This window comes from Populus trichocarpa, chromosome 10 (genome assembly GCF_000002775.5).
Source record: "Populus trichocarpa isolate Nisqually-1 chromosome 10, P.trichocarpa_v4.1, whole genome shotgun sequence".
Classification (NCBI taxonomy): Eukaryota; Viridiplantae; Streptophyta; class Magnoliopsida; order Malpighiales; family Salicaceae; genus Populus; species Populus trichocarpa.
Genome location: NC_037294.2, coordinates 3,468,166 through 3,490,619, shown reverse-complemented (window position 1 = coordinate 3,490,619; position 22,454 = coordinate 3,468,166). Strand labels below are relative to the sequence as shown.

At 35.3% G+C, this 22,454-nt stretch overlaps 2 protein-coding genes across 8 annotated transcripts; one reads left to right on the top strand and one right to left on the bottom strand.

Moving 5' to 3' along the window:
* Window positions 1-2,452: 2,452 nt before the first annotated feature.
* LOC7475961 (cullin-1) lies at window positions 2,453-10,287 on the top strand. 3 transcript variants are annotated; one of them, XM_052456201.1, is made up of 20 exons: window positions 2,453-2,710; window positions 3,244-3,431; window positions 3,554-3,653; window positions 4,748-4,933; window positions 5,138-5,185; window positions 5,272-5,475; window positions 5,578-5,655; window positions 5,880-5,969; window positions 6,065-6,145; window positions 6,279-6,341; window positions 7,626-7,661; window positions 7,736-7,822; window positions 7,904-8,053; window positions 8,134-8,189; window positions 8,294-8,414; window positions 8,523-8,684; window positions 8,810-8,953; window positions 9,073-9,291; window positions 9,371-9,538; window positions 9,641-10,287. In XM_052456201.1, the coding sequence occupies exons 2-20, from the start codon at window positions 3,292-3,294 to the stop codon at window positions 9,740-9,742; spliced, it is 2,235 nt and encodes a 744-aa protein (XP_052312161.1). In that variant the 5' UTR covers window positions 2,453-2,710; window positions 3,244-3,291; the 3' UTR covers window positions 9,743-10,287. The 3 variants fall into 3 exon arrangements, with proteins under 3 accessions (XP_052312161.1, XP_002314453.2, XP_024466201.1); XM_002314417.4 differs by having other exon boundaries at window positions 2,454-2,710; window positions 3,253-3,431; XM_024610433.2 differs by lacking the exons at window positions 2,453-2,710; window positions 3,244-3,431 and adding an exon at window positions 4,155-4,277.
* Window positions 10,288-13,800: 3,513 nt separating this feature from the next.
* Window positions 13,801-19,499, bottom strand: LOC7475370 (protein SRG1). 5 transcript variants are annotated; one of them, XM_052456205.1, is made up of 5 exons: window positions 19,454-19,499; window positions 15,088-15,290; window positions 14,742-14,989; window positions 14,322-14,649; window positions 13,801-14,241 (listed from the first exon to the last, which is right to left on the bottom strand). In XM_052456205.1, exons 1-5 carry the CDS (start codon window positions 19,482-19,484, stop codon window positions 13,981-13,983), a joined length of 1,071 nt encoding a protein of 356 aa, XP_052312165.1. In that variant the 5' UTR covers window positions 19,485-19,499; the 3' UTR covers window positions 13,801-13,980. The 5 variants fall into 5 exon arrangements, with proteins under 5 accessions (XP_052312165.1, XP_052312164.1, XP_052312162.1 ...); XM_052456204.1 differs by lacking the exon at window positions 19,454-19,499 and adding an exon at window positions 15,405-15,543; XM_052456202.1 differs by lacking the exons at window positions 14,742-14,989; window positions 15,088-15,290 and adding an exon at window positions 18,792-19,039 and having other exon boundaries at window positions 19,138-19,469.
* Between the last annotated feature and the right edge of the window lie 2,955 nt (window positions 19,500-22,454).

Genomic DNA, 22,454 nt, shown 5'->3' with positions numbered 1-22,454 from the left:
TGATATATATATATATATATATATATATATATATATATATATATATATATATATATATATATATATATAAACATTGTTGGGTATGCAATGCACACGTCACGTCAATAAGGGGGAGAAGCCAACGCCTTTCGGGAGGCGCGTATTGGCTCCTCTGGCCATAAAACATTGCTTTCCACAGTGGCGTTTGAAGCAGTGTACCGAGAGCTTCCCAGTGGTGGCGTGCGAGGTGGCAAAAGACGGGTGGTGTGGTTCTAGACTTCTTTCTCCTCCTTCCACTTTTCTCTTTCTTCTCTTTGGCAAAGTACACAAACTTCATTTCATTTGTTTTTTTAATATAATATGACCCTCATTCTTTTGATTTTCACATTTTTTTTAAAAAAAAATCTTTTGTAGGTTTATTTTTTAATTTTGTTTATATCATTTGCTTTCATTTAGTTTTTATTTTAAATTCAGTCATCATTCTTTTGATTTTCCATCCTTTTTTTTTCTTTTGTTGGTTATTTTTTTTTCAATTTCATCCATATTATTTGATTTCATTTAGTTTTTATTTCAAATTTGATCCCCATTCTTTTGATTTCCCATCTATTTTGTTTTTTTAATCTTTTGTAGATTAGTTTTTTTTTTCAATTTTGGTTCTTATTCTTTTAATTGCTATTTATTTTATTTTTATCTTTTTTTCTAATTCAATTTTGTCTTGTCGGATGTCGACTCGATCTGCCTTACCTTGAACGGGTTAGTGTTTTTTGAATAGTTACTTTACCTGATGAGTAATGAGTAGAGTATAAATATTATTAAAACATACTTGAAATCCACCTGAGCCTAACCTAAAATGTATATTTATATTATACGAATATATTTATTGACTATTTATATTTTTCTTAATACAATGTGTTACACATACATACACACACTTGTTAAACATTTACATTTTTTTAGTGCAATATGATATATACATATCCTAATATTGACATAAAATTATAATTTTATAATTTAATATATTAATTATTTTAATTTTTATTGAATAGCAAAAAATAGTTAGATGATTGATGCCCATATACCTAAATTTGATTGATAGTTTATGAATATCTAAATTGTTTATCTAGTGGGTAATAGGTAGGATATGAATATCAAGAAATTTGACATGTAGGAAATCATTGCTACCCATACTCAAAATTTGATTTTAATTTATTTTTGTGTTAAATTTTATCAACTTTTTTTTGTGCTCTTTGTTTTTTATGCTTCCTTTTTTTATTGTCTTTTTTCTTTCTTTTAAATTTCATCCCTCCTTGTTTTGTGATTGAGAAAAATGCATATTTATATTATACAAATATATTTATTGAATATTTAGATTTTTTTAATACAATATTATATATATAATATTTATTATTTTATATTTTAATAATTTCACACACACACACACACACTTCAAATTTATATACTAGTTAATTTGTTTTCTATTCAATAATAAATAATTGTTAAATAATAAATATTCATATGAATAAATAATTTTATCTCTTAATATCAGAGATGATAATTTAATTCGAACTTGATGGATACCGACACAAACATGTCAATATTTCTTTTATGGTTATCTTATCTAATAGATAATGGATAAGGTATAGATATAATTAAAACCGAGCCGGAACCTACCCAAACTTAACATGAAATGTGTGTATTAACTTGGATGGATTCATATTGGCTTTTCTAACCTTTTTTTGTTTGCATTTGTTTTACTTTTACATATTATTGAAATTATACGGACTTATTAACTCGGGTCAAGTCAATAACCCGAGTTTCAACTTTTTTAAAAATATTTGCATTGCCTCGACTTTTATATACAATAAAAAAAATATGTAAACCCGTCATGTAGTGCGGGCCACCCATATAATAAACTTTCATGAAATTGATTTGATTATATGAAAATGAGGTGGCTTTTGTCTTAAAAAGCCAATGAAAAATTGGAGAGATTGTAGGAAAAAGTGAATCTTTTAATGAGATTTCTCCCTGTTACAGTTAGATTGTAGATTTTACATACTAACCTGGATGAATTCAAGTTGGTTTTATTAATTTTTTTTCTTTATATTTTGATTTTATTTTTTAATATTGTTAAAATTATATATATTTATTAATTTCACTTAAGAGGGTGCTTGGTAGTGTGGTAGCGATTACTTTTCAAATAACTTTTTGTGCCGAAATGCATGCCAATGATTTTTTTTATTTTTTAAAAATCATTTTTGACATCAGCACATCAAAACGATCCAAAACGTACAAACCATATTAAATTTTAGCAAAAAAAAAATTTTGAATTTTTTAGAAACACGGTACAATAAACATGTTCTAAGTTAATAACCCGGGTTTTATTATTTTTTATTTATAATAAAAAAATTTATGTTGGCCCGCATCCATGTAGTAAGCTTTCAGAAATTGATTCGATTACATAAAAATCACAACACTAGTCGTGGTTTTTGTCTTGAAAAAAAAAAAACAAATAAAATAATTAGAGATGGAAAATAGGAGGGATGGAAAGAAGAGGTGAATGAAACAAAACTCTTCCTCTTCAACACAATCTCTCTCCCACCAACCTATCCTTAATTCAAATTCCTTAATTCAAATCAATGGTCTCTCCCAATCCCACCTCTTCTTCTTCTATCCACTATTTCTATATCTTCTAGGGTTTCGATTTCTTTCAAAACCCAGAAGTAAAAATCAGGTATTTCTCTTCTCTCGCTCTCTATCGATCGATTTGAATTTGGTCCTCTCGATCTCTTTTTTCTTTTGATCGTTACTGTATGCATGTTAAATTGATTTCCCTTTTAATTTCTCTGATTATTTTATTTTTGTTGATAATTTATTTTTCAAGCCTCCGATTTTCGTAATTCGTTTGGAAATATTATGACTTTTAGTGTTAGGATACCTCCTCTGATCGTAAATTTAAACTGGGTTTTTTTTGGGAAAATTAGGGTTTTGGCTCTAAAAGAGGGATTTTTTTCAGTAACATTATTGTAAATAAATTAGGGTTTCATTTATTTATTCCTGGTGAGATTAACTTCCAGCTCGTTGTAGCTTGATATTGACTATTTGGTTACAAATTTGCCTTTCTTTTTAAGTAGAATTTTAAGTGAATGTTGTTTAGATTGTGAATTTTGTTGGTTTGTTAACCGTTTGATGTTTCGTTGCTGTTCATAAAATAAATTGTGGTTTTGTGTTAGGATGTGTAGTGAGATATATGATTTGTGTGTTGAGATTTTGCAGATATTGGTATTGGGAATTTGGAATTAAGTTTTTGGAAATATGACGATGAATGAGCGGAAGACTATTGATCTTGAACAAGGATGGGAGTTTATGCAGAAGGGAATTACTAAGCTGAAGAACATCCTAGAAGGGTTGTCTGAGCCCCAGTTCAGCTCCGAGGACTACATGATGCTATACACGTAAACACTTCTATGCCACATTTTGTCTATGATGATTTTTACATGTGTTTGAATTAGCATATGCTTGACTTGATTTGTTGTTGTTTTTGATGATGATGTTTTTATTTCCTTTTTTTTTGTAGAACCATTTACAACATGTGTACGCAGAAGCCTCCTCATGATTATTCCCAACAGCTATATGACAAGTACCGGGAGTCTTTTGAAGAATACATTACTTCAACGGTGAGGAACATATAAATCAAGTTTGCATAATCATGACTGGTACATACATTTTTTCGTCATGTTTAGAGTCACATGTACTCTCACCAACAAGAAATGTCAACTCGTTTCCATTATCTGCATCTTGACCAAGAAATTATATGTTTAGTTTCTACTGCATTGACAAATTTGTCCTTGTAATGGATGGTTATACTTTCAAGTCAAGGATCTGTAGCTTGGGGGTTGAGAAATTGCTATTTATGGTTTTTAATGGATGGTTTTGAAGGAAACATTTATTTTTAAATGCTAGTGTTGTCTACCAATTAGTGATAGCATCCCCTATCACTGGAGTAGAAAGCCTAAGGTAAGGCTATTGTTTAACTTCTTGTAATTGTTTGATACATCTTGGTGAATGAATGGTGTATTTTATGTCATGTCAATCCATTCCAAGTGATGTGATTGGAAAACATACCTGCTTCTTGAAACCTGGCTGTTTTTCATGATCATGGAACTGGAAAAATGCAGGTGAGGCAGTGGCTCAGAAATGAGGCATCTTATATTCAATCCCCCTGGTTACTTGTACATTTGGGTTGAGTGATCGCATGCATTCATGTGAATCAGTTTTGGATTGGATTCAAAGTGATTCAGGTTAATGTATACCCTTACTTTGACAAGGTCTTCTCAACTTTCTATCCTTTTTCCAATAAACACATGTTATGCACTGCCATCTCATTGATACTTGGAACAAAATAACCTTGTCAGCTCCTTTTCAAAGGAGATGGAGGGAGATAGGTTGGGCGAGGGAGACATCTTATGCACATGTTGAACATCATGGTGCTGCTCCCCTTCTATTTGTTCGCTTTACGCTCTGTTTCAAATATAAGATTCCTTCATATGAGTTTACTGGAAGTTGATGGAACTTTGTTTACAAGAAGAAAAAACCCTCTTAAACCTCTGTTAACATCATTGTTTCTTTTTACTTCAACCCAATATATGTAGATATGTTTCTGATTGGTCTCAGTTTTCATTTGTCTCCATTAAAAATGCAATGTTCTGCTGTTTTTTTTTTCTATCGAGCACTTCTCAATTTGTTGCCAATTTTCTGTTTTCTGATGCAGGTATTGCCATCCTTAAGGGAGAAGCATGATGAGTTTATGTTACGAGAGCTAGTTAAAAGGTGGGCAAACCATAAAGTCATGGTTAGGTGGCTTTCTCGTTTCTTCCATTACCTTGATCGCTATTTTATTGCCCGAAGGTCACTTCCACCCCTTAATGAAGTTGGACTTGCTTGTTTCCGCAATCAGGTATGTCATGGCTGATTACCTGACTCATGTGCTGTCTTATATTCTGTCTGTGTTCTGTGTTTGTGATGGATTTTTTTTTCCTTCCATTGCTTCTTGAACCATTGTCCCAATTGAAACTCCACTATATTCTGTTTGCTAACACAACTATTCCCTTGCAAGAAGATACATCATAATGTAATATAATGGAACGTCTTTTGATTCCAGGTGTACCAAGAGCTGAATGGGAAAGTGAGGGATGCTGTAATTTCTCTGGTAGGGTCATATTCTTTCTCCTTAATGGATGGTTTTCTGTTTCTTAACACATGGACAAAATAGTTAACATGATTGTCCTTAAACAGATTGATCAAGAGCGTGAAGGAGAGCAGATTGACCGAGCTTTATTGAAGAATGTCTTGGATATATTTGTTGAAATCGGAATGGGGCAGATGGATTATTATGAAAATGACTTTGAAGCAGCGATGCTTAAAGATACAGCTGCTTATTATTCTCGGAAAGCAGCAAACTGGATCCTAGATGATTCATGTCCAGATTACATGTTAAAGGTAAACTGGATATGTTCTGTTAATGAGTCAAAAAGAATTTTTGCCCTCATGAAATGGTTTTTAATGCAAATAGTTTCTAATGCATCTTGTTGGTGATTCCAGGCTGAGGAGTGTCTAATGAGGGAGAAAGATAGGGTTTCTCATTACTTGCATTCCAGTAGTGAGCCAAAATTGCTGGAGGTTTGTGGCTGATTCTATGCTGTAACTCTTTGTTTTAGTTGCTCATTAGTGGTGGTTATTCACACAAAATACTAGAAAACCTTGTAAAATGGGATATCCCAGTTCAGGTACTGGTTCAAACAGCTGCATTGCCTGGTTTGAGGCCTAACTTAAAGTTTTACCCTTGTTTTTATTCTCTCTGTTATTTTGTTGTTGTGTCAGAAGTCATGTGTTCTTCTCTGCAGAAAGTTCAACATGAGGAGTTGTCTGTATATGCCAACCAGCTGCTTGAAAAAGAGCACTCTGGATGTCATGCACTGCTTAGAGATGACAAGGTTTTTATCATATATTCATTAGTTAACCATTTTTTCTGCTCATTGCAAATTAACTAACAGTCGTCGTGTTCTTGCTTTGTTTCATGCTGTTTTAGGTGGAGGATTTATCAAGAATGTTCAGGCTCTTTTCTAAAATACCTCGAGGCTTAGATCCTGTTTCTAGTATATTTAAGCAGGTTGGTAGGCTTAATAATTTATTGGCCATGGGGAATCTGAGATAAGCATTTTGTTGGTTCTATCTTTTCTTCTTCTTGTTTTTTTCACCTTCATTTTTCTATGTTCTGAGATAGTTTCTGTTCCATAACACAGCATGTCACTGCTGAAGGTACAGCTTTGGTCAAACAGGCTGAAGATGCAGCAAGCAGCAAGAAGGTCGGTCCTATGGCTATTCTAAACTTTGCAATTTATGTAATTTAACTCCTGGGAAAATTCTCTTTCCTCATATTTGCATTTTATTGCCCCTCCCATCAAGCAAAAAGTAGAGTTTTTCTCTTAGATCTGTTCAATTTTTGTGCAATTTTCTGTGTAAGATTGTTTGGTTATGCACTCCTTAGTAATCTTTGAAACCGCTTTCATAAATCCCTTCCACTAAAAGTATTGTGATTGTGTATGAACTTTTAGATTTCATTTGTTGAGCAGTTTTCTCTATAATAATGATGATAATGAGGATGGTAAGATATACTTGGTGTGCAGGTTACGTGAAATGTTGTTGTCAATAATTTGGCGTCCCTGTTTTGCTTAACTTTGCTTTGAAATTGATTTTAATTCACCACCGTCCTGCTTACCTTATGGGGTATATGACCCTTTTCTGTTGCATTCACGAATAAAGCAAATTCAATTTCCAAAAATCAGCGAAAGCCTTGTTTAATATCAGAATCCAATTCCATCATCTATCCAACCCAGCAATCCACTGGCCCTAACTCATCAGCTCCCAAGACAAAATGGTGCTTGCTTTTGCACCAGTTCTAGTTTGCTAAGAACACTTTAGCAACTTTATTATTTTTGAAATATTTTATTCTCTATCCATGACAATGATAAACGCCATTCTTTAAAAGAAGAGCAAGGGTAGTCAAATATCCTAGCAAGCTTGAGGTTCTAAAGCTCTTGTGCACAGCATCCATAAATTACGTACCCTAGTCATAGATCCTTAGATGCTTGTTGAGTATCAGATTTATCCTGGCATATCATCCTTGGAAGATTGCTTGCTAATCTTGGGTCTTTACTGGTTCTTCTTGTCTTTACAATTTGTGAGAAAGTAGGATACAGACCATAAAAAACTGAAATGAATGACCTATCAGAACTATATTGGTATCTCTGCCACTGAGTATTGCTGAATAGTCCTGATGGTAGCCCAAAGCTTATCATAGATAAATTTTTCAGTCCCCACTACTTGAGGAGTTGAAGGGTATTTATGAGATGATTTTAGGCTAATAAATCAGTCAAACACATGTGGTTGTGGTCTGCTCCTAAGTTGAGATTTTTCCGATGATTGGTACAGCAGAGCTCTATTTTTGCATTAATAACGAGCTCTTCATAAAATTGGTTGCATGATACATTACTCTCACCAACATGCATGGTATATTTGTGAATGCTCTTTTTTTTATTCATGTTATTCTAATGCCAGCTTTTTTGTTACTTTTTTTTTATAAAAAAAAGGCAGATAAAAAGGACGTGGTTGGCTTGCAGGAACAGGCAAGTCTCCATTTTTAAATCCATATATTGACTGACTGTTGAAATAAGTGGAAGCTGATTTTGGTGGCCTTCAGGTTTTTGTCAGGAAGGTGATTGAGCTGCACGACAAATATCTGGCATATGTCAACAATTGTTTTCAGAACCACACTCTTTTCCACAAGGTTTGTGTGGTTTATTTATACCTGACATTCAAAGGTTAAATCCTTCTTGATCTGTTGTGTCTAAAACTTGTTCTTCTCCAGGCCCTCAAGGAAGCTTTTGAGGTCTTTTGCAACAAGGGTGTTGCTGGAAGTTCAAGTGCAGAATTACTAGCAACCTTTTGTGATAACATTCTTAAGAAAGGTGGGAGTGAGAAACTGAGTGACGAGGCCATTGAGGAAACACTGGAGAAGGTCTGTTGTGCTGCCTTTGCATGGTTCTGTTGCTCATGTTATTATTTAACTTCATAATTGAATTTGTCGTTGATTTATAGGTTGTGAAGCTGCTTGCTTATATTAGCGACAAAGACTTGTTTGCTGAATTTTATAGGTGAATTATGTCATCTTCTGATGAATAGATGCTTTAATCGAACATTATATGGTGAACTTTTTAACTAAAAGAGGATTATTTTTTTGTTGCATGGTTTCTGGCAGGAAAAAGCTTGCTCGACGTCTACTTTTTGATAAGAGTGCCAATGATGACCATGAGAGAAGCATTTTGACAAAGCTGAAGCAGCAATGTGGTGGGCAGTTCACCTCAAAGATGGAGGGAATGGTCAGTCGCCTTGAACCATCATTTTCTAATTCAGAAGTTTAGATTGCTATGCACATGTAAGATTGGGATGCAAATTGCGATTCTTTCTTGAATTTGATTGTCGTCTAGGTTACGGACTTGACATTAGCTCGGGAAAACCAAACCAGTTTTGAGGAGTATCTAAGCAACAACCCAAATGCAAATCCAGGAATTGACTTGACGGTTACGGTTTTGACAACTGGCTTCTGGCCTAGTTACAAGTCTTTTGATTTGAACCTTCCAGCGGAGATGGTATGCTTATTAATTTGTCTTAGTTAAAATGTTCGTTGCTTTCTGGTTGATATGTGTGGTTTTTCTTTAGGTCACGTGTCACTAACGCATACCTTTCTCTGATTGTCTGATTGCCTCCGCTTTAGGTCAAGTGTGTTGAAGTTTTTAGAGAATTTTATCAAATAAAAACAAAGCACAGGAAACTTACCTGGATATACTCATTGGGTACCTGTAATCTTATTGGGAAATTTGAACCAAAAACCATGGAGTTGATTGTGACAACCTATCAGGTGTTATGTTAATGAATTTAATTGCATATGTTTTTATTTATTAATTCTGATTAGTGTAGAAGTGCAGGTTGTCCATAAGTTTCTTTATTTCTAATGTTGATTTTTCCCGTGTTTAATAGGCTTCTGCACTGTTGCTTTTTAACTCTTCAGATAGATTGAGTTATTCAGAGATCATGACTCAATTGAACTTGACTGATGATGATGTTGTTAGACTGCTCCACTCTTTGTCATGCGCAAAGTATAAGATTCTAAACAAAGAGCCAAATACAAAAACAATATCTCCTACCGATCACTTTGAATTCAACTCCAAATTTACTGACAAAATGAGGAGGATCAAGGTGCTGAGAGCTTCTACAATGTCCTGTCGCTGTTCTGTATCATGTGAAAGCTAATGAGCCTTCTTTGTTCAACTTGCAGATTCCTCTGCCTCCTGTAGATGAAAAGAAGAAAGTAATTGAAGATGTTGATAAGGACAGAAGGTATGCAATTGATGCATCAATTGTGCGCATCATGAAGAGCCGCAAAGTTTTGGGTCACCAGCAATTGGTTATGGAGTGTGTTGAGCAGTTGGGTCGCATGTTCAAGGTTTATATTGACATTTAGTTTCCTCTTGATGCCTTGATGGTATGCGTTCCTTTTCTTCCCTCTATCTTAAATCACTGTTTTAATTGAAATGTGGATTTGCAGCCTGATTTCAAGGCAATTAAAAAACGGATTGAAGATCTGATTACTCGAGACTATCTTGAAAGGGACAAAGAAAACCCCAATTTGTTCAGATACTTGGCATAAAACAGCATGCTTGATCGTCCATGAATAATGACTTGGTGACCATTGTTGCTGCAAATCACACCAAAGAGCGACTGTATACAGTTGAAATAGCACGGGTGTGTATAAATGCTGCTAGTGAGTGCCTCTTTGGTGATTGATTGGAAGCAGGAGCTGGAACCCTCGCATATTTTTCCTCCAGAGCCAGGTATGAACAACTTCTATAGATTGTGTACCCACGATGGAGAAATCTAATTGCTTCCCTAATGTGATCTAATGCGCCAAGGGGACTATCATGTATCATTTACCTTGCTACATTGAGTCTACCACATGACTTAGTTGTTTGTTTGTTAATAATTGTGCTTGCTATTCCAGTAGAAGGGGGGGAAATGTAATTTAGTTCTCTTCACTTTACATTTTGTTTGTCGGATCCAGAAACTACCAGGTGAATGGTATGCCTTTGAATGCGAGCATCATTACCTGTGCTATTTTATGTTTTTCATTGTATCACCTATAAGAGTAACTCCGAGTTTGCATTATTTAATTAGATGGATGTGCTGGTTATCAAATATTATTTGATTGTTCATACTTGTAAAAACTTGGAACTGCTTTAACTTGCATCATTTCACTGTCTCCAAAAAAGTTGAGATCAATTTTTGTATTTCAAGTCCATCCGTTTTCAAGGAGAGCTAAAAGTTGAACATCTCTCATTACATTGTCCCAGTTGTTTTATTGAGGGTTTTCTTTAAAAAATGGTTCAACTTTGAATATTTTGTCATCCATAATGTTTTCCCATTTGGTGGTATGGTACAAGTGTCATCCGGCCATGATGCATATAACGAATAGCTCCCCGATTGTTTTTGTGATGCGGTCCTTGCACTGCAACTCTGCATGAGTTCTGCTAAAAACTCTCGTGAAACTGTAATCTATAGCCTTTCTTCCATATGTTCTTATAAACTGCAACCACACGCCACATCTCTTTGGGGACCCGAGTTCTAGATGATACGACACCTCCATGGCATCATATGTTAGGTGATTCCCAAAATTTTTTTTTGTAATAAGAATGTCCGCTTGCACTCACTTTTGATTCCTAACTTTTAAGTACTTTTGATTCCTTAACTCCCTTTGAAAATAGTTATGAGCGCATGTTAATTGGTCGACTTCTTTCACTTGATAGCACCTATTTAACACGATCCTAACTTTTCAAATTTAGAAAATCAACTGCGTTCTCTGGTGGAATGAGTTCGTTTTCAAACTGTTTCATTGGAACGTGTTTTACCAACATTCAGCAGCACCAAACCTCAAAAGCTAGGGATGACATGACCGGTCCCCATAGCTTAATCCACCCCCTTGATTTTATTAAATAGAAATAACTCAAGAATTTATTTTTTCGGCCTTTCCTATATAAACAACGGAAGCTAATTATGTTTTATAATCAGTTTTTGGACCGAGCCTGCTGGAAATGGCATTGTTTTTGTCTAACATGAGCATGGCAATCCGGTTAAACCATTACAGCTCGTGTAAAAATGGGCAAGTCGATCGTTGCGGGGTTGCAATTGTTCTGTCCTAGAAATAGTTTATTTTAATGGAAGCAGCGTGGTAGGCTCTTCAGAGCAGCGTGCAGCTGTATTTGCTCGAGTCTAGATTCTTAACAATAATTTCTAGTTCATAGAATCTGAAGCTGTGCATCTTGCATGCTCTAATGGGAAGTTGTTTTCAACAAGATTCGTCCCCATAACGTGAAAGGTGGAAATATTTGTGGTTTTGAAGTCATGCTGAGAAATGAAATGACGCTTGCAGTAGTTTGATTTGAAATGACAAGACCTATTATTCTATTCGATCAGACGTCAGACAAATATCTTCCGACTTTTGGCTTGCAAACACGGAACCTAGCCAAGTAAATCCCAGAAAAGTGGTTGACTCACTGCTTGGGATCATGGGATGATTGTTCGATCCTTTATGATGGAAATCAAAGCCGCCAAAGGAGTGCAGGAAGGAGCTTGCTGTTACTGCTAACGTGAGCGTTAAGCTTGGAGCCGGAGACTGAAAGATGGTATGGAGATTTTTCTCAGTTGAAGTCAGCTTGCAGGACAAGAGAATTCACGCGGTTCAGTCACAAATGATGTGCGACAATGAGAGTCGATGAATGTGCGTGAAGCAAACATAGATTTTGCAATTTGGACAAAACAGGGTCCTAAAATGGACAAGTGAAAGGAGCAAAACCGACGGTTCTCTTTACTCTCCCAAACCAGGAAGCAAACACTAGGAAGCAATTGCGTCCTTCCATGAATTGTCTGCCTGTCCCCAACTTTAGTCCTTTTGCCATTAGTCTTAAGTTCCTATTCCTCGCCATTCTACTTATTATATTATTTTAATGACATTGACTTGCAACCTGTGGATTTCCTCATGCATTTTGGACCCCATTTTGCTGAGATCACTCCGCAAAAACCCCCACTCCTAAAGAAAAAGAGTATCTTGAAAGAGGGAGGGAGGGATGATTCCAACAATCGAAAATGGTGATAGCAAGTTGTGGAATGCAATAAACTTGCACGTTTGGTTGTCCATCGTGGGTTGTCGAACGTCATCATCGAAAGCTTCTTCTCTCTTTTTTCTGAAGCAGATGATTTCTTCTGGCAAAGAGAATTTCTACGCGGTCCTTCTTGCTCAACTATGAAATCTTGCTGTTTAATACATCCTCTCCAGTTCTATCTGATGTGATCAAAGCTGGAGTCATCTGCTGCCCAGAAACTCTCAGCTAAATGATGTATTTTTTTTAATTGCTGGCTGGAAGAGAAATTTTATTTCCATTTTAGAGTTACAAGAGGCTTCACTTGATTGTCTTGCTTCATTCCTGAATAAGAGGAACAAGGAACATTTGCTATAGACAGAGGGCTCAATAAGATTTAGCTTTCCATGACCATGAAAGTTTTGCAGGTTCTTTGAACCAATGTTTGCTTTCCATTGCCTGTGATAGGTCGAAGTAACTAGGATTTTTGGTGTGAAAACTGAGAATAAAAGCTGGCAAGGTTCGTGTTATGATCCCAATCCAAACTTATGAGCGGTGCAGTGTATTTTGGATTTGCATTTTCAGCTTCAATCATAGTTCTTAAGAATACAATGAGATACTGATTTTATTCCCATGGCCTGGGGGATTGATGGAAGTGGAGATAATCATTCCATCACTTATTTGTTAACATGGTCAGAATTTCTCACCTTTCTTTCTTCTTTCTCTCCTTTTCTCCCCACTGAATTGATCGCGTCATCTTTCCTTTGCTAGCTGTTCTCCTTGATTAAGTTCAAACAAGACATAATTTGTTGTTTAAGCTTGTAACGGTGGATAGTTAATATATATTATTCCACTTTGCTGATTGCACCAGCAATTTTTCCAGGCTGTCTTTCCTGCAGAATTGATTGCATCAGCATCCCTTTGTTTGTTATGCTTTATGATTGAGTTCAACACAAGACATGATTCACTTCAAAAAGCTCATTTATAATGGGCTTAGGGGAAGCGATTTGTTTAAATATTCTACTCTGCAGGTTCCACCATCATTTTCCTTGGAAATGCGGTTCTAAATCTGCTGAACGTTTTCTTCTTTTTAGTTTTATTATGAATCTTGAGATTTCTGCCAATTATTTTTGTTTTACCTCACACCTTATGTCATGCATGCTGGGAATTTCTCTTGTGATCTGCTTGTTGTCACTTCAGCTTAGAATCACCAGAAGCCCAATTACTAGTTGGTTGCTTAGTGCTACCGTCACACCAATAATATATTAACAACTTAACAGTATGCATTACATGATACATGTGGGCTCTCCTCTTTCCTACCACTAAGAAAATGCTTTCCTCCCCTTAAACAATTGAAGACCAAAGATTTTGTCCCTTTTGTGTTTTGATTCTTGCAGAAATATGTAGTGGCAGTGTGGTTAGGTTCTCCCCACATGATTGCTGGTTTCTTTCCCTATCAGGAATCTGATACGGGGAATAGTAAAAGTGACATCTTTTTTGTCCCTTTTGTGTTTTGATTCTTGTTTTCATTCCTACTTGCTGCTGCTGCTTACTAAACGCACTGGACAAGAAATGCTTTGGAAACACAAGACCCCACCGCCTTGTATTAATTGATGAGCTAATACAAATGAGTTTGCATAAGAATAGTGCATCCCATCAACTTGTAATTTGACCTTACCATTCTAAATAGAAACATAAACGACATTTTATACAAAATCTAAATATTGAGCACCCCAAGGTGGGTGTGTGTGTGTGGCTAAGTAGGTTTCTTGCTTTCAACTTTGGCAAATTCCAGGGTTTTCTTGCCTTGCAACTTGCTAGTTACATAGTGTTTACTGTACTCTCCATGATTGTATGTCCTATACTTGCATGGGTTGTTCTCATCCACCAGTTCTGGAATTGGTCCAAGCTCCATTTCATAGCTAGGGGCATAAAATGTGACAATAGAGAGCCTGTCTTTTTCCTTGTGAGTCACTGCTCTGTGTTCCACACTCTTGTATTTTCCATTTGTTAAAACCTGTGCATGCAGAAAATTAGTGAATTCTACAACATCGATTCATGGTAAGATGGAGAAAGGAAAGCCCATGATTTCCTTACTTCTAAAGTGTCGCCAATGTTGATGACAAATGCATTTGGAACAGGCTGAATAGGCATCCATTTGTTGTCTTTAAGGATTTGGAGTCCTACTGAACCACCCTTCCCTTGCTGCAACACTGTAAGGGCACTTCCATCTGAATGCGGACTAAGACCTAACACAAGGTCCGGTCTTGCACATGGTGGGTAGTAGTTCATCCTTATGGCTTGCACAGCCACCCCAAACATCTCTTCAAAAAAATCTGTTCTCAGGTTTAGTGTCATGGCTATATATTCCAGTAGATGCTGACACAGCTTCCTCACTTCTCCTGAATAGACCTCTACAGTTTCACTGATGCAAGAATTGCACGACGCATTATAAGTAAATTGAAGACTGTCCGCTTTAAATTCTGGAGGAAATAGAAATTGTGTTTATACTGTTACCTGAACTTGAGTGGCTTTGCTGGCCATAGTTTTGGGACCCTTATAAAGTGGGGCTCAAGCCCAAGAGCAAACATGTTGCACCAGTCCAGCTTTTGGTCCTCAGAGAACACAAAGGCCTGTCCATATCCCTGAACAGTCCCTGGCAACATGGGATACTTCTGCTTCTCCTCTAAAGGCAGCACGAAGAAATCCCTGGCAACCTTCTCTATACTCTCCAGCAAACTCAGATCAATCCCGTGGTTAATCACCTGATAAAAACAAGAAAGCAATATAAACTTAGCCTTCGTGCTCATTTTATCCTGCACTAACAAAGAAAGAAGGGGGAAAAGGAAATATCAACTTGTACCTGAAAAAAACCCCACTCCTCGCAAGCTCTTGTCAGCTGCAACATTTCACTCTTGTATTCATCTTTATTGCCTTTAACAAGCCTTGAGAAATCAATGATGGGAACGGTATCAGGAGGCTGTAGAGCTGTGGCTAGTGTTGGTCTTTCTGTCATGTCCCTAACAAATCTTTCAGGGATTGTTGCTGGCCTAGCCTTTCTCAGTTCTTGAACATCATCAATATGACCAACGTTAATTGGAGAAATGGGAACAGGAGCCATGGAAAATAGAATTTGGAAATGTGTCAAAAAATTAGTGAAAGCTAAGGAAGAAGTTTTACCTGATAGCTTCAAGCTTACACGACTCTGCATTTATAGAAGGAGAAAGTGCAGTTTGCATTGTTAAATGCCCAGTGGTCTTCTGTGCGTGGACCCGTGTCATGCACTTTATAATATTACCTTTCACGGCACAGCTAAATTCTTGTGCGAATCCAGAGTCTGTCAAAATTATTATTTGCTAGTCCTCCTCGAAACTCTTCTTCTCCAAATAAAGTCAGAGAAACTTTCAAGTTAAATGCCCAAATTAAGCCATTGGCAAGGATGAGATTCCCTTCTAATTAAAGACCGGACAGCCTCTTCTTTTTAGAGACTTAACGTACATGCTCTTTATGGAAAGTGCAAGGACATTCATCATCTCAATGTCTTCATCAAAATTATGGATAAATTAGAAAATTAGCATGTAAAATAAAAACAAATGTTGAATTAACATGTCAACAAAAAGTTTTTGGTGAAATACCATATATTTGGATGTCGCGGTTCTAAACTATGATATTTAGTTAGATATCACGGTTTTAAATCGCGACATCAATTAAACGTCGTGGTTGGGAACAATGAATGATTTGTAATGATCAGTTAAACCGATCAACCGATTCATAAGAAAAATCACAAAACTGCTAAAATCAAGCTCTCGAGTAGAGATTTTTGAAATCTAAAGATCCAACACCTCTCCATCAGCCATAAAATTTTGCTGGTGCAACATCTCTGCTGTCCAACCTTTGTCACATGTTTCGACCACCAAAAATTCTTGACATGTTAACCCAAAAAAAGCATATACCATTCTGCTTCCATCACCATGAACCATCTGTCGTCACAATGTATAGAATAATCACCCATGCTGCCTTCCCTCCAAGACAGTGTACCAAATCATCATCGTCAATGATTTTAACATAAAAATTCATAAAATTATGATTTTTATATGAAACGGTTGATCGGTTCTTATAATTGGATCAACCGCCCTAACAATTGAGCCACAAGATTGACAGTAAAGTTACATGTTAAGTTGTCACTATTTTAAAGCACGACAAGGTAAAAGTATGCTATTTCTCCAAATCTTTTTCAAATGGTATTATTATACCAAAACTTTTAACCTATTGTGCTAATTTTTTTTTTTAAATCCCAAAATTATAGTCTGTAGCTATACAAGGCACTTACCTGCCTTGAGCCATCTCAAATAATTTCACTTCTATTGAGCTGTTACTAGCACCTAGCTTCCCCGTAGTATAAGGTTGTAGTAACTCATAAACTCCTGTCCACTTCACTGCTTGTCTTGTAAGAGAGGAAGTTATCCTAATGAAAAAGCACAACAGTCCAATTCCTTGGTGTGTTTTATTTTGTGAAGCATTTAACGGACATGAATCGGTGTATACCTAGACAGGAGGAAAGATCCTTTCACGTGAAGCTTGCTAAAAGCTCCTGTATTCCTTCCTTTGACAGTTTGTTTTATTATGCGATGAGGGGATTTTTGTCACGATACCAAAGAAATTGCGTGAGTTTCATGTGATTATTTAGCAGTTATGGCCATTAAAACTAACAGAGTGGTAAAGATGGAGATAAAAAAATAATATCAAAAATAGATTGGAGACCTAATTTATATGCTGAGGAGCTGATGCAGCGGGGGGCCTCCTCCTAAATCATGCCTGGTGTTATTGTCATCATGCATTTGTCCTCCACTTCTTCTTCCCTTCCTCTTCGTCCCTGTGTTTTAAGCCTCTGATCTAGCCACCTCCCGGGCCCTTGAGGGTTATACTATTCAGCCATGGCTACCATGGAAGGTTACCACTGGACCACTAGCTAGTGCTTGTCTACAATCCTGAAGCCTTTTCTTGAGGTCTTGTTAGCCCACTCCTTCACTTTCGAACAAGTTATTTCGCTCCTTACTGCTATATAATTCGTCTCGAACAACAATGGACCAAAATCCTCTCATTCTACTTCGAACCTTGCACAATTTGATGAGGATTTGTCTTCCAAAAAAAGGGGTAGAGATATTAGTGTACTGAGAATCTTAGAAGGAACGTCCTAAAAAGTCTTGGAATTTGAAAAATAGTAATGAATAGTAAAATATCAGGAGCTTTTACATTTTGATACTTAATTTTTTTGAGAATTTTTTTTTCTATTTCAAACTCATTTTTTTATATAATTTCATCATTCAACATTGGATTTACTGGTTACTAGATTTCATAATTTATTTTCTATAAAATTATCTCATCTCATAACCTGAATTACGAGTTTTATGTGTTAGTTATGTTAACTCAGGTTTTTTTTTTTTAATCATTATCATAAATGGTCATGATATAATAATGCATTATTGCTGATTATAAATAAATATATATAATATATAGGCATACATGGATGATTATAAATACACATTTTAGGTCAGCTACTAATGTAATTTTATATTAGCATACCTACGAGTTCAATTAAACTATTTCCAAGATTTTGTCCATTTAAAAGTCTTGACATAGCTGGTCAGAAGCCGTGCAGAGTTTAGTTCTGATTGCCTAAACAGATTCATTCACATCCTAGTATTTGTGAAGAATTGTTTTATTTTATTTCTAAGTATTTTACATGATCATGGATCAACCCGACACTGTTTTTCCACGACAAAAAGAAAAGGGAGAAAGATACCATAAGACTTGAGGGTACATTACCAAAGGCAAATTTGGTTTTTTCAAGGGAAAAAACAAAAATCATCATCACCTATCTAGCATGGCCAAGGACCTCAGAATCTTAAGCCTTTCATTTTCAGATTCATTATTTTTGAACCCGATATAATCACCAGAAGCAAGATTCTTTTCACCATAAACGATATATATATATATTTTTTAGATTTGTTATAAATTTAAAGGGAAAAAAATATTAAACTCGGTTGAATTTATAATCTAAATTCACCTTAAATAAACTAAAATATATAGGGTGAATACTGTGCAAGTCCATAATATTTTTCTTATTTTTTCTTTATATATATATATATATATTACTTATTACTTATAATCTAAAGCGTGTGGGGTGAATAATATGCAGCCGCACTGTTCACCTCTCCATGTTTTATTGTGGACGCATTGTTAACTTTTTTTTTTTAAGTTTGCTATAAATTTAAGAGGGAAAAAAATATTAAACCCAGTTGAGATCATGGTCCGGGTTCACCATAAATAAACTAAAGCGTGTGGGGTGAATACTGTGTAGATACACTATTCATCCCCGCATGTTTTACTGTGGATGACATTGGTCATTGGTTTTTTTTTTTTTTTTTTGAAGGTTTTGCTATAATTTTAAAGGAGAATTTATGAGGTGAACAATATTCCTTATGTTTTATCGACGCATTATAAGTAAATTGAAGACTTGTCCGCTTAAAATTCTGGAGGAAATAGAAATTGTGTTTATACTGTTACCTGAACTTGAGTGGCTTTGCTGGCCATAGTTTTGGGACCCTTATAAAGTGGGGCTCAAGCCCAAGAGCAAACATGTTGCACCAGTCCAGCTTTTGGTCCTCAGAGAACACAAAGGCCTGTCCATATCCCTGAACAGTCCCTGGCAACATGGGATACTTCTGCTTCTCCTCTAAAGGCAGCACGAAGAAATCCCTGGCAACCTTCTCTATACTCTCCAGCAAACTCAGATCAATCCCGTGGTTAATCACCTGATAAAAACAAGAAAGCAATACAAACTTAGCCTTCGTGCTCATTTTATCCTGCACTAACAAAGAAAGAAGGCGGAAAAAGAAATATCAACTTGTACCTGAAAAAAACCCCACTCCTCGCAAGCTCTTGTCAGCTGCAACATTTCACTCTTGTATTCATCTTTATTGCCTTTAACAAGCCTTGAGAAATCAATGATGGGAACGGTATCAGGAGGCTGTAGAGCTGTGGCTAGTGTTGGTCTTTCTGTCATGTCCCTAACAAATCTTTCAGGGATTGTTGCTGGCCTAGCCTTTCTCAGTTCTTGAACATCATCAATATGACCAACGTTAATTGGAGAAATGGGAACAGGAGCCATGGAAACAGAATTTGGAAATGTGTCAAAAAATTAGTGAAAGCTAAGGAAGAAGTTTTACCTGATAGCTTCAAGCTTACACAACTCTGCATTTATAGAAGGAGAAAGTGCAGTCTGCATTGTTAAAAGCCCAGTGGTCTTCTGTGCGTGGGCCCGTGTCACGGCACAGCTAAATTCTTGTGCGAATCCAGAGTCTGTCAAAATTATTATTTGCTAGTCCTCCTCGAAACTCTTCTTCTCCAAATAAAGTCAGAGAAACTTTTCAAGTTAAATGCCCAAATTAAGCTAATTCCCTTCTAATTGAAGACCGGACAGCCTACTATTATCAGAGATAGTTTGTTTCGCAGCGTGGTTGCGGTTGCTTTTCAAATAGCTTTTTATACTAAAATACATGTTAATGATGTTTTTTTATTTTAAAAGAATTATTTTTAACATTAGCACATCAAAATGATTTGAAAACACTAAAAATATATTAATTTGAAGTTAATAAAAAATTAAAAAATTTTCTAATTTTGTTAAAAGTGCTTTTGAAACGCAGAAACAAACAAGTATTCAATTTATCCATAATTTTGATGAAGACATTGAGATGGTGAATGTCCTTGCACTTTCCATAAAGAGCATGTACGTAATATTAGCTAGCTCATAAACTCCTGTCCACTTCACTGCTTGTCTTGTAAGAGAGGAAGTTATCCTAATGACAAAGCACAACAGTCCAATTCCTTGGTGTGTTTTATTTTGTGAAGCATTTAACGGACATGAATCGGTGTATACCTAGACAGGAGGAAAGATCCTTTCACGTGAAGCTTGCTAAAAGCTCCTGTATTCCTTCCTTTGACAGTTTGTTTTATTATGCGATGAGGGGATTTTTGTCACGATACCAAAGAAATTGCGTGAGTTTCATGTGATTATTTAGCAGTTATGGCCATTAAAACTAACAGAGTGGTAAAGATGGAGATAAAAAAATAATATCAAAAATAGATTGGAGACCTAATTTATATGCTGAGGAGCTGATGCAGCGGGGGGCCTCCTCCTAAATCATGCCTGGTGTTATTGTCATCATGCATTTGTCCTCCACTTCTTCTTCCCTTCCTCTTCGTCCCTGTGTTTTAAGCCTCTGATCTAGCCACCTCCCGGGCCCTTGAGGGTTATACTATTCAGCCATGGCTACCATGGAAGGTTACCACTGGACCACTAGCTAGTGCTTGTCTACAATCCTGAAGCCTTTTCTTGAGGTCTTGTTAGCCCACTCCTTCACTTTCGAACAAGTTATTTCGCTCCTTACTGCTATATAATTCGTCTCGAACAACAATGGACCAAAATCCTCTCATTCTACTTCGAACCTTGCACAATTTGATGAGGATTTGTCTTCCAAAAAAAGGGGTAGAAATATTAGTGTACTGAGAATCTTAGAGGGAACGTCCTAAAAAGTCTTGGAATTTGAAAAATAGTAATGAATAGTAAAATATCAAGAGCTTTTTTACATTTGGATCCTTCATTTTTTTGAGGATTTTTTTTATTTCATCATTCAACATTAAATATGTTACTAGATTTCATAATTTATTTCAATTTATTTTCTATAAAGTTATTCATCTCATAACCCGAATCACGAGTTTATAGATTAATTATGTTAACTCAATTTTTTTTTTTTGTTTCATCATGATCACAAATGGTCATGATATAATAATGCATTATTGCTGATTATAAATAAATATATATAATATATATAGGCATACATGGATGATTATAATATACACATCTTAGGTCAGCCTACTAATGTAATTTTATATTAGCATCCTTGTCAGGACTATTTCAACAAATTAATTTGGTTTTTTTTTGTTCTATATAATAGCGGCTGTGTTCGTTTACGCGACAGCGGTTATGTTTTTAAAAAAACCACAATTTTATGCTATTTGGTTAAAGTGGAAAGCAATGTTTTTAGTTCATGGGACCCACCAAAATTCACACAAAAACACAGGTCCGGGAGAAGCAAGTTATACCGCAGACACTGTTTACTTAACAAAAGTGAACAGTGTGCAGAGTGAATTAATTCACTCTACACATTTGTTTGTTAATACGTTGACAGTGCAGTGATTTTCACTTGCACTATTCGTGTGAACAGTAAAAAATTTAATTTTTTTTAAAATATGTTTTATTAAAAAAATATTAGTGTTTAATATTATTCAATGATACTGCATAAATTAGAAGAAGATCGCATGTTGGCGTAACATTTTCAGAATTTGATCGTAATTCCAATTTTATTCCTAATGATATTTTATTATTGTCGAATGAATTTCGTACGTGATGAAATTATAGATAGTTTAATGAAATAATAATTTTTTTTATATATAAAGCATTATTTATTTCATGATATAACAGTAGTAGTTAAATCTACAATATTTAAATTAAAAATCATCAATATTAATATATATCACCAAACACATTATTAAATTACTTTTTGTTTAACCTCAATCTCAACCGCAGTTTTAACCAAATATATATAAATACCAAATCAATCTCAATCAAAAATGCTTTTTATAAAATAATTTTTTTCAAACCACAACCACAAAATCTACCACGATACTTACCAAGTTCAATTAAGCTATTTCCAAGATTTTGTCCATTTCAAAGTCTTGACATAGCTGGTCATAAGCCGTGCAGAGTTTAGTTCTGATTGCCTAAACAGATTCATTCACATCCTAGTATTTGTAAAGTATTGTTTAATTTTATTTCTAAGTATTTTACATGATCATGAATCAACCCGACACTGTTTTTCCACGACAAAAAGAAAAGGGAGAAAGATACCATAAGACTTGAGGGTACATTACCAAAGGCAAATTTGGCTTTTTCATGGGAAAAAACAAAAAACATCATCACCTATCTAGCATGGCCCAGGATCTCAGAATCTTAAGCCTGACATGATTTTTATTTTTAGATTCGATATTTTTTAACTCAATATGATCACAATATCCAAGACTTTTTTTTATCATAAACAATATTGTTTATTTTTTTAAAATTTATTATAAATTTTGTTTAAAAAAATATTAAACTCGATTGAGTTGATG

What these genes read in the sequence shown, in the direction of transcription:
- LOC7475370 (XM_052456202.1), bottom strand. Translation starts at nt 19,395, where the DNA reads ATGGCTCCTGTTCCCATTTCTCCAATTAACGTTGGTCATATTGATGAT. An exon ending in GCAAAGCCACTCAAGTTCAG is followed by an intron (nt 14,650 to 18,791) that starts GTAACAGTATAA and finishes TTCTTGCATCAG; the next exon opens with TGAAACTGTAGAGGTCTATT. An exon ending in ACATTGGCGACACTTTAGAA is followed by an intron (nt 14,242 to 14,321) that starts GTAAGGAAATCA and finishes CTGCATGCACAG; the next exon opens with GTTTTAACAAATGGAAAATA.
- LOC7475961 (XM_052456201.1), top strand. Translation starts at nt 3,292, where the DNA reads ATGACGATGAATGAGCGGAAGACTATTGATCTTGAACAAGGATGGGAG. An exon ending in AAGAATACATTACTTCAACG is followed by an intron (nt 3,654 to 4,747) that starts GTGAGGAACATA and finishes TTTCTGATGCAG; the next exon opens with GTATTGCCATCCTTAAGGGA. An exon ending in ACCACACTCTTTTCCACAAG is followed by an intron (nt 7,823 to 7,903) that starts GTTTGTGTGGTT and finishes GTTCTTCTCCAG; the next exon opens with GCCCTCAAGGAAGCTTTTGA.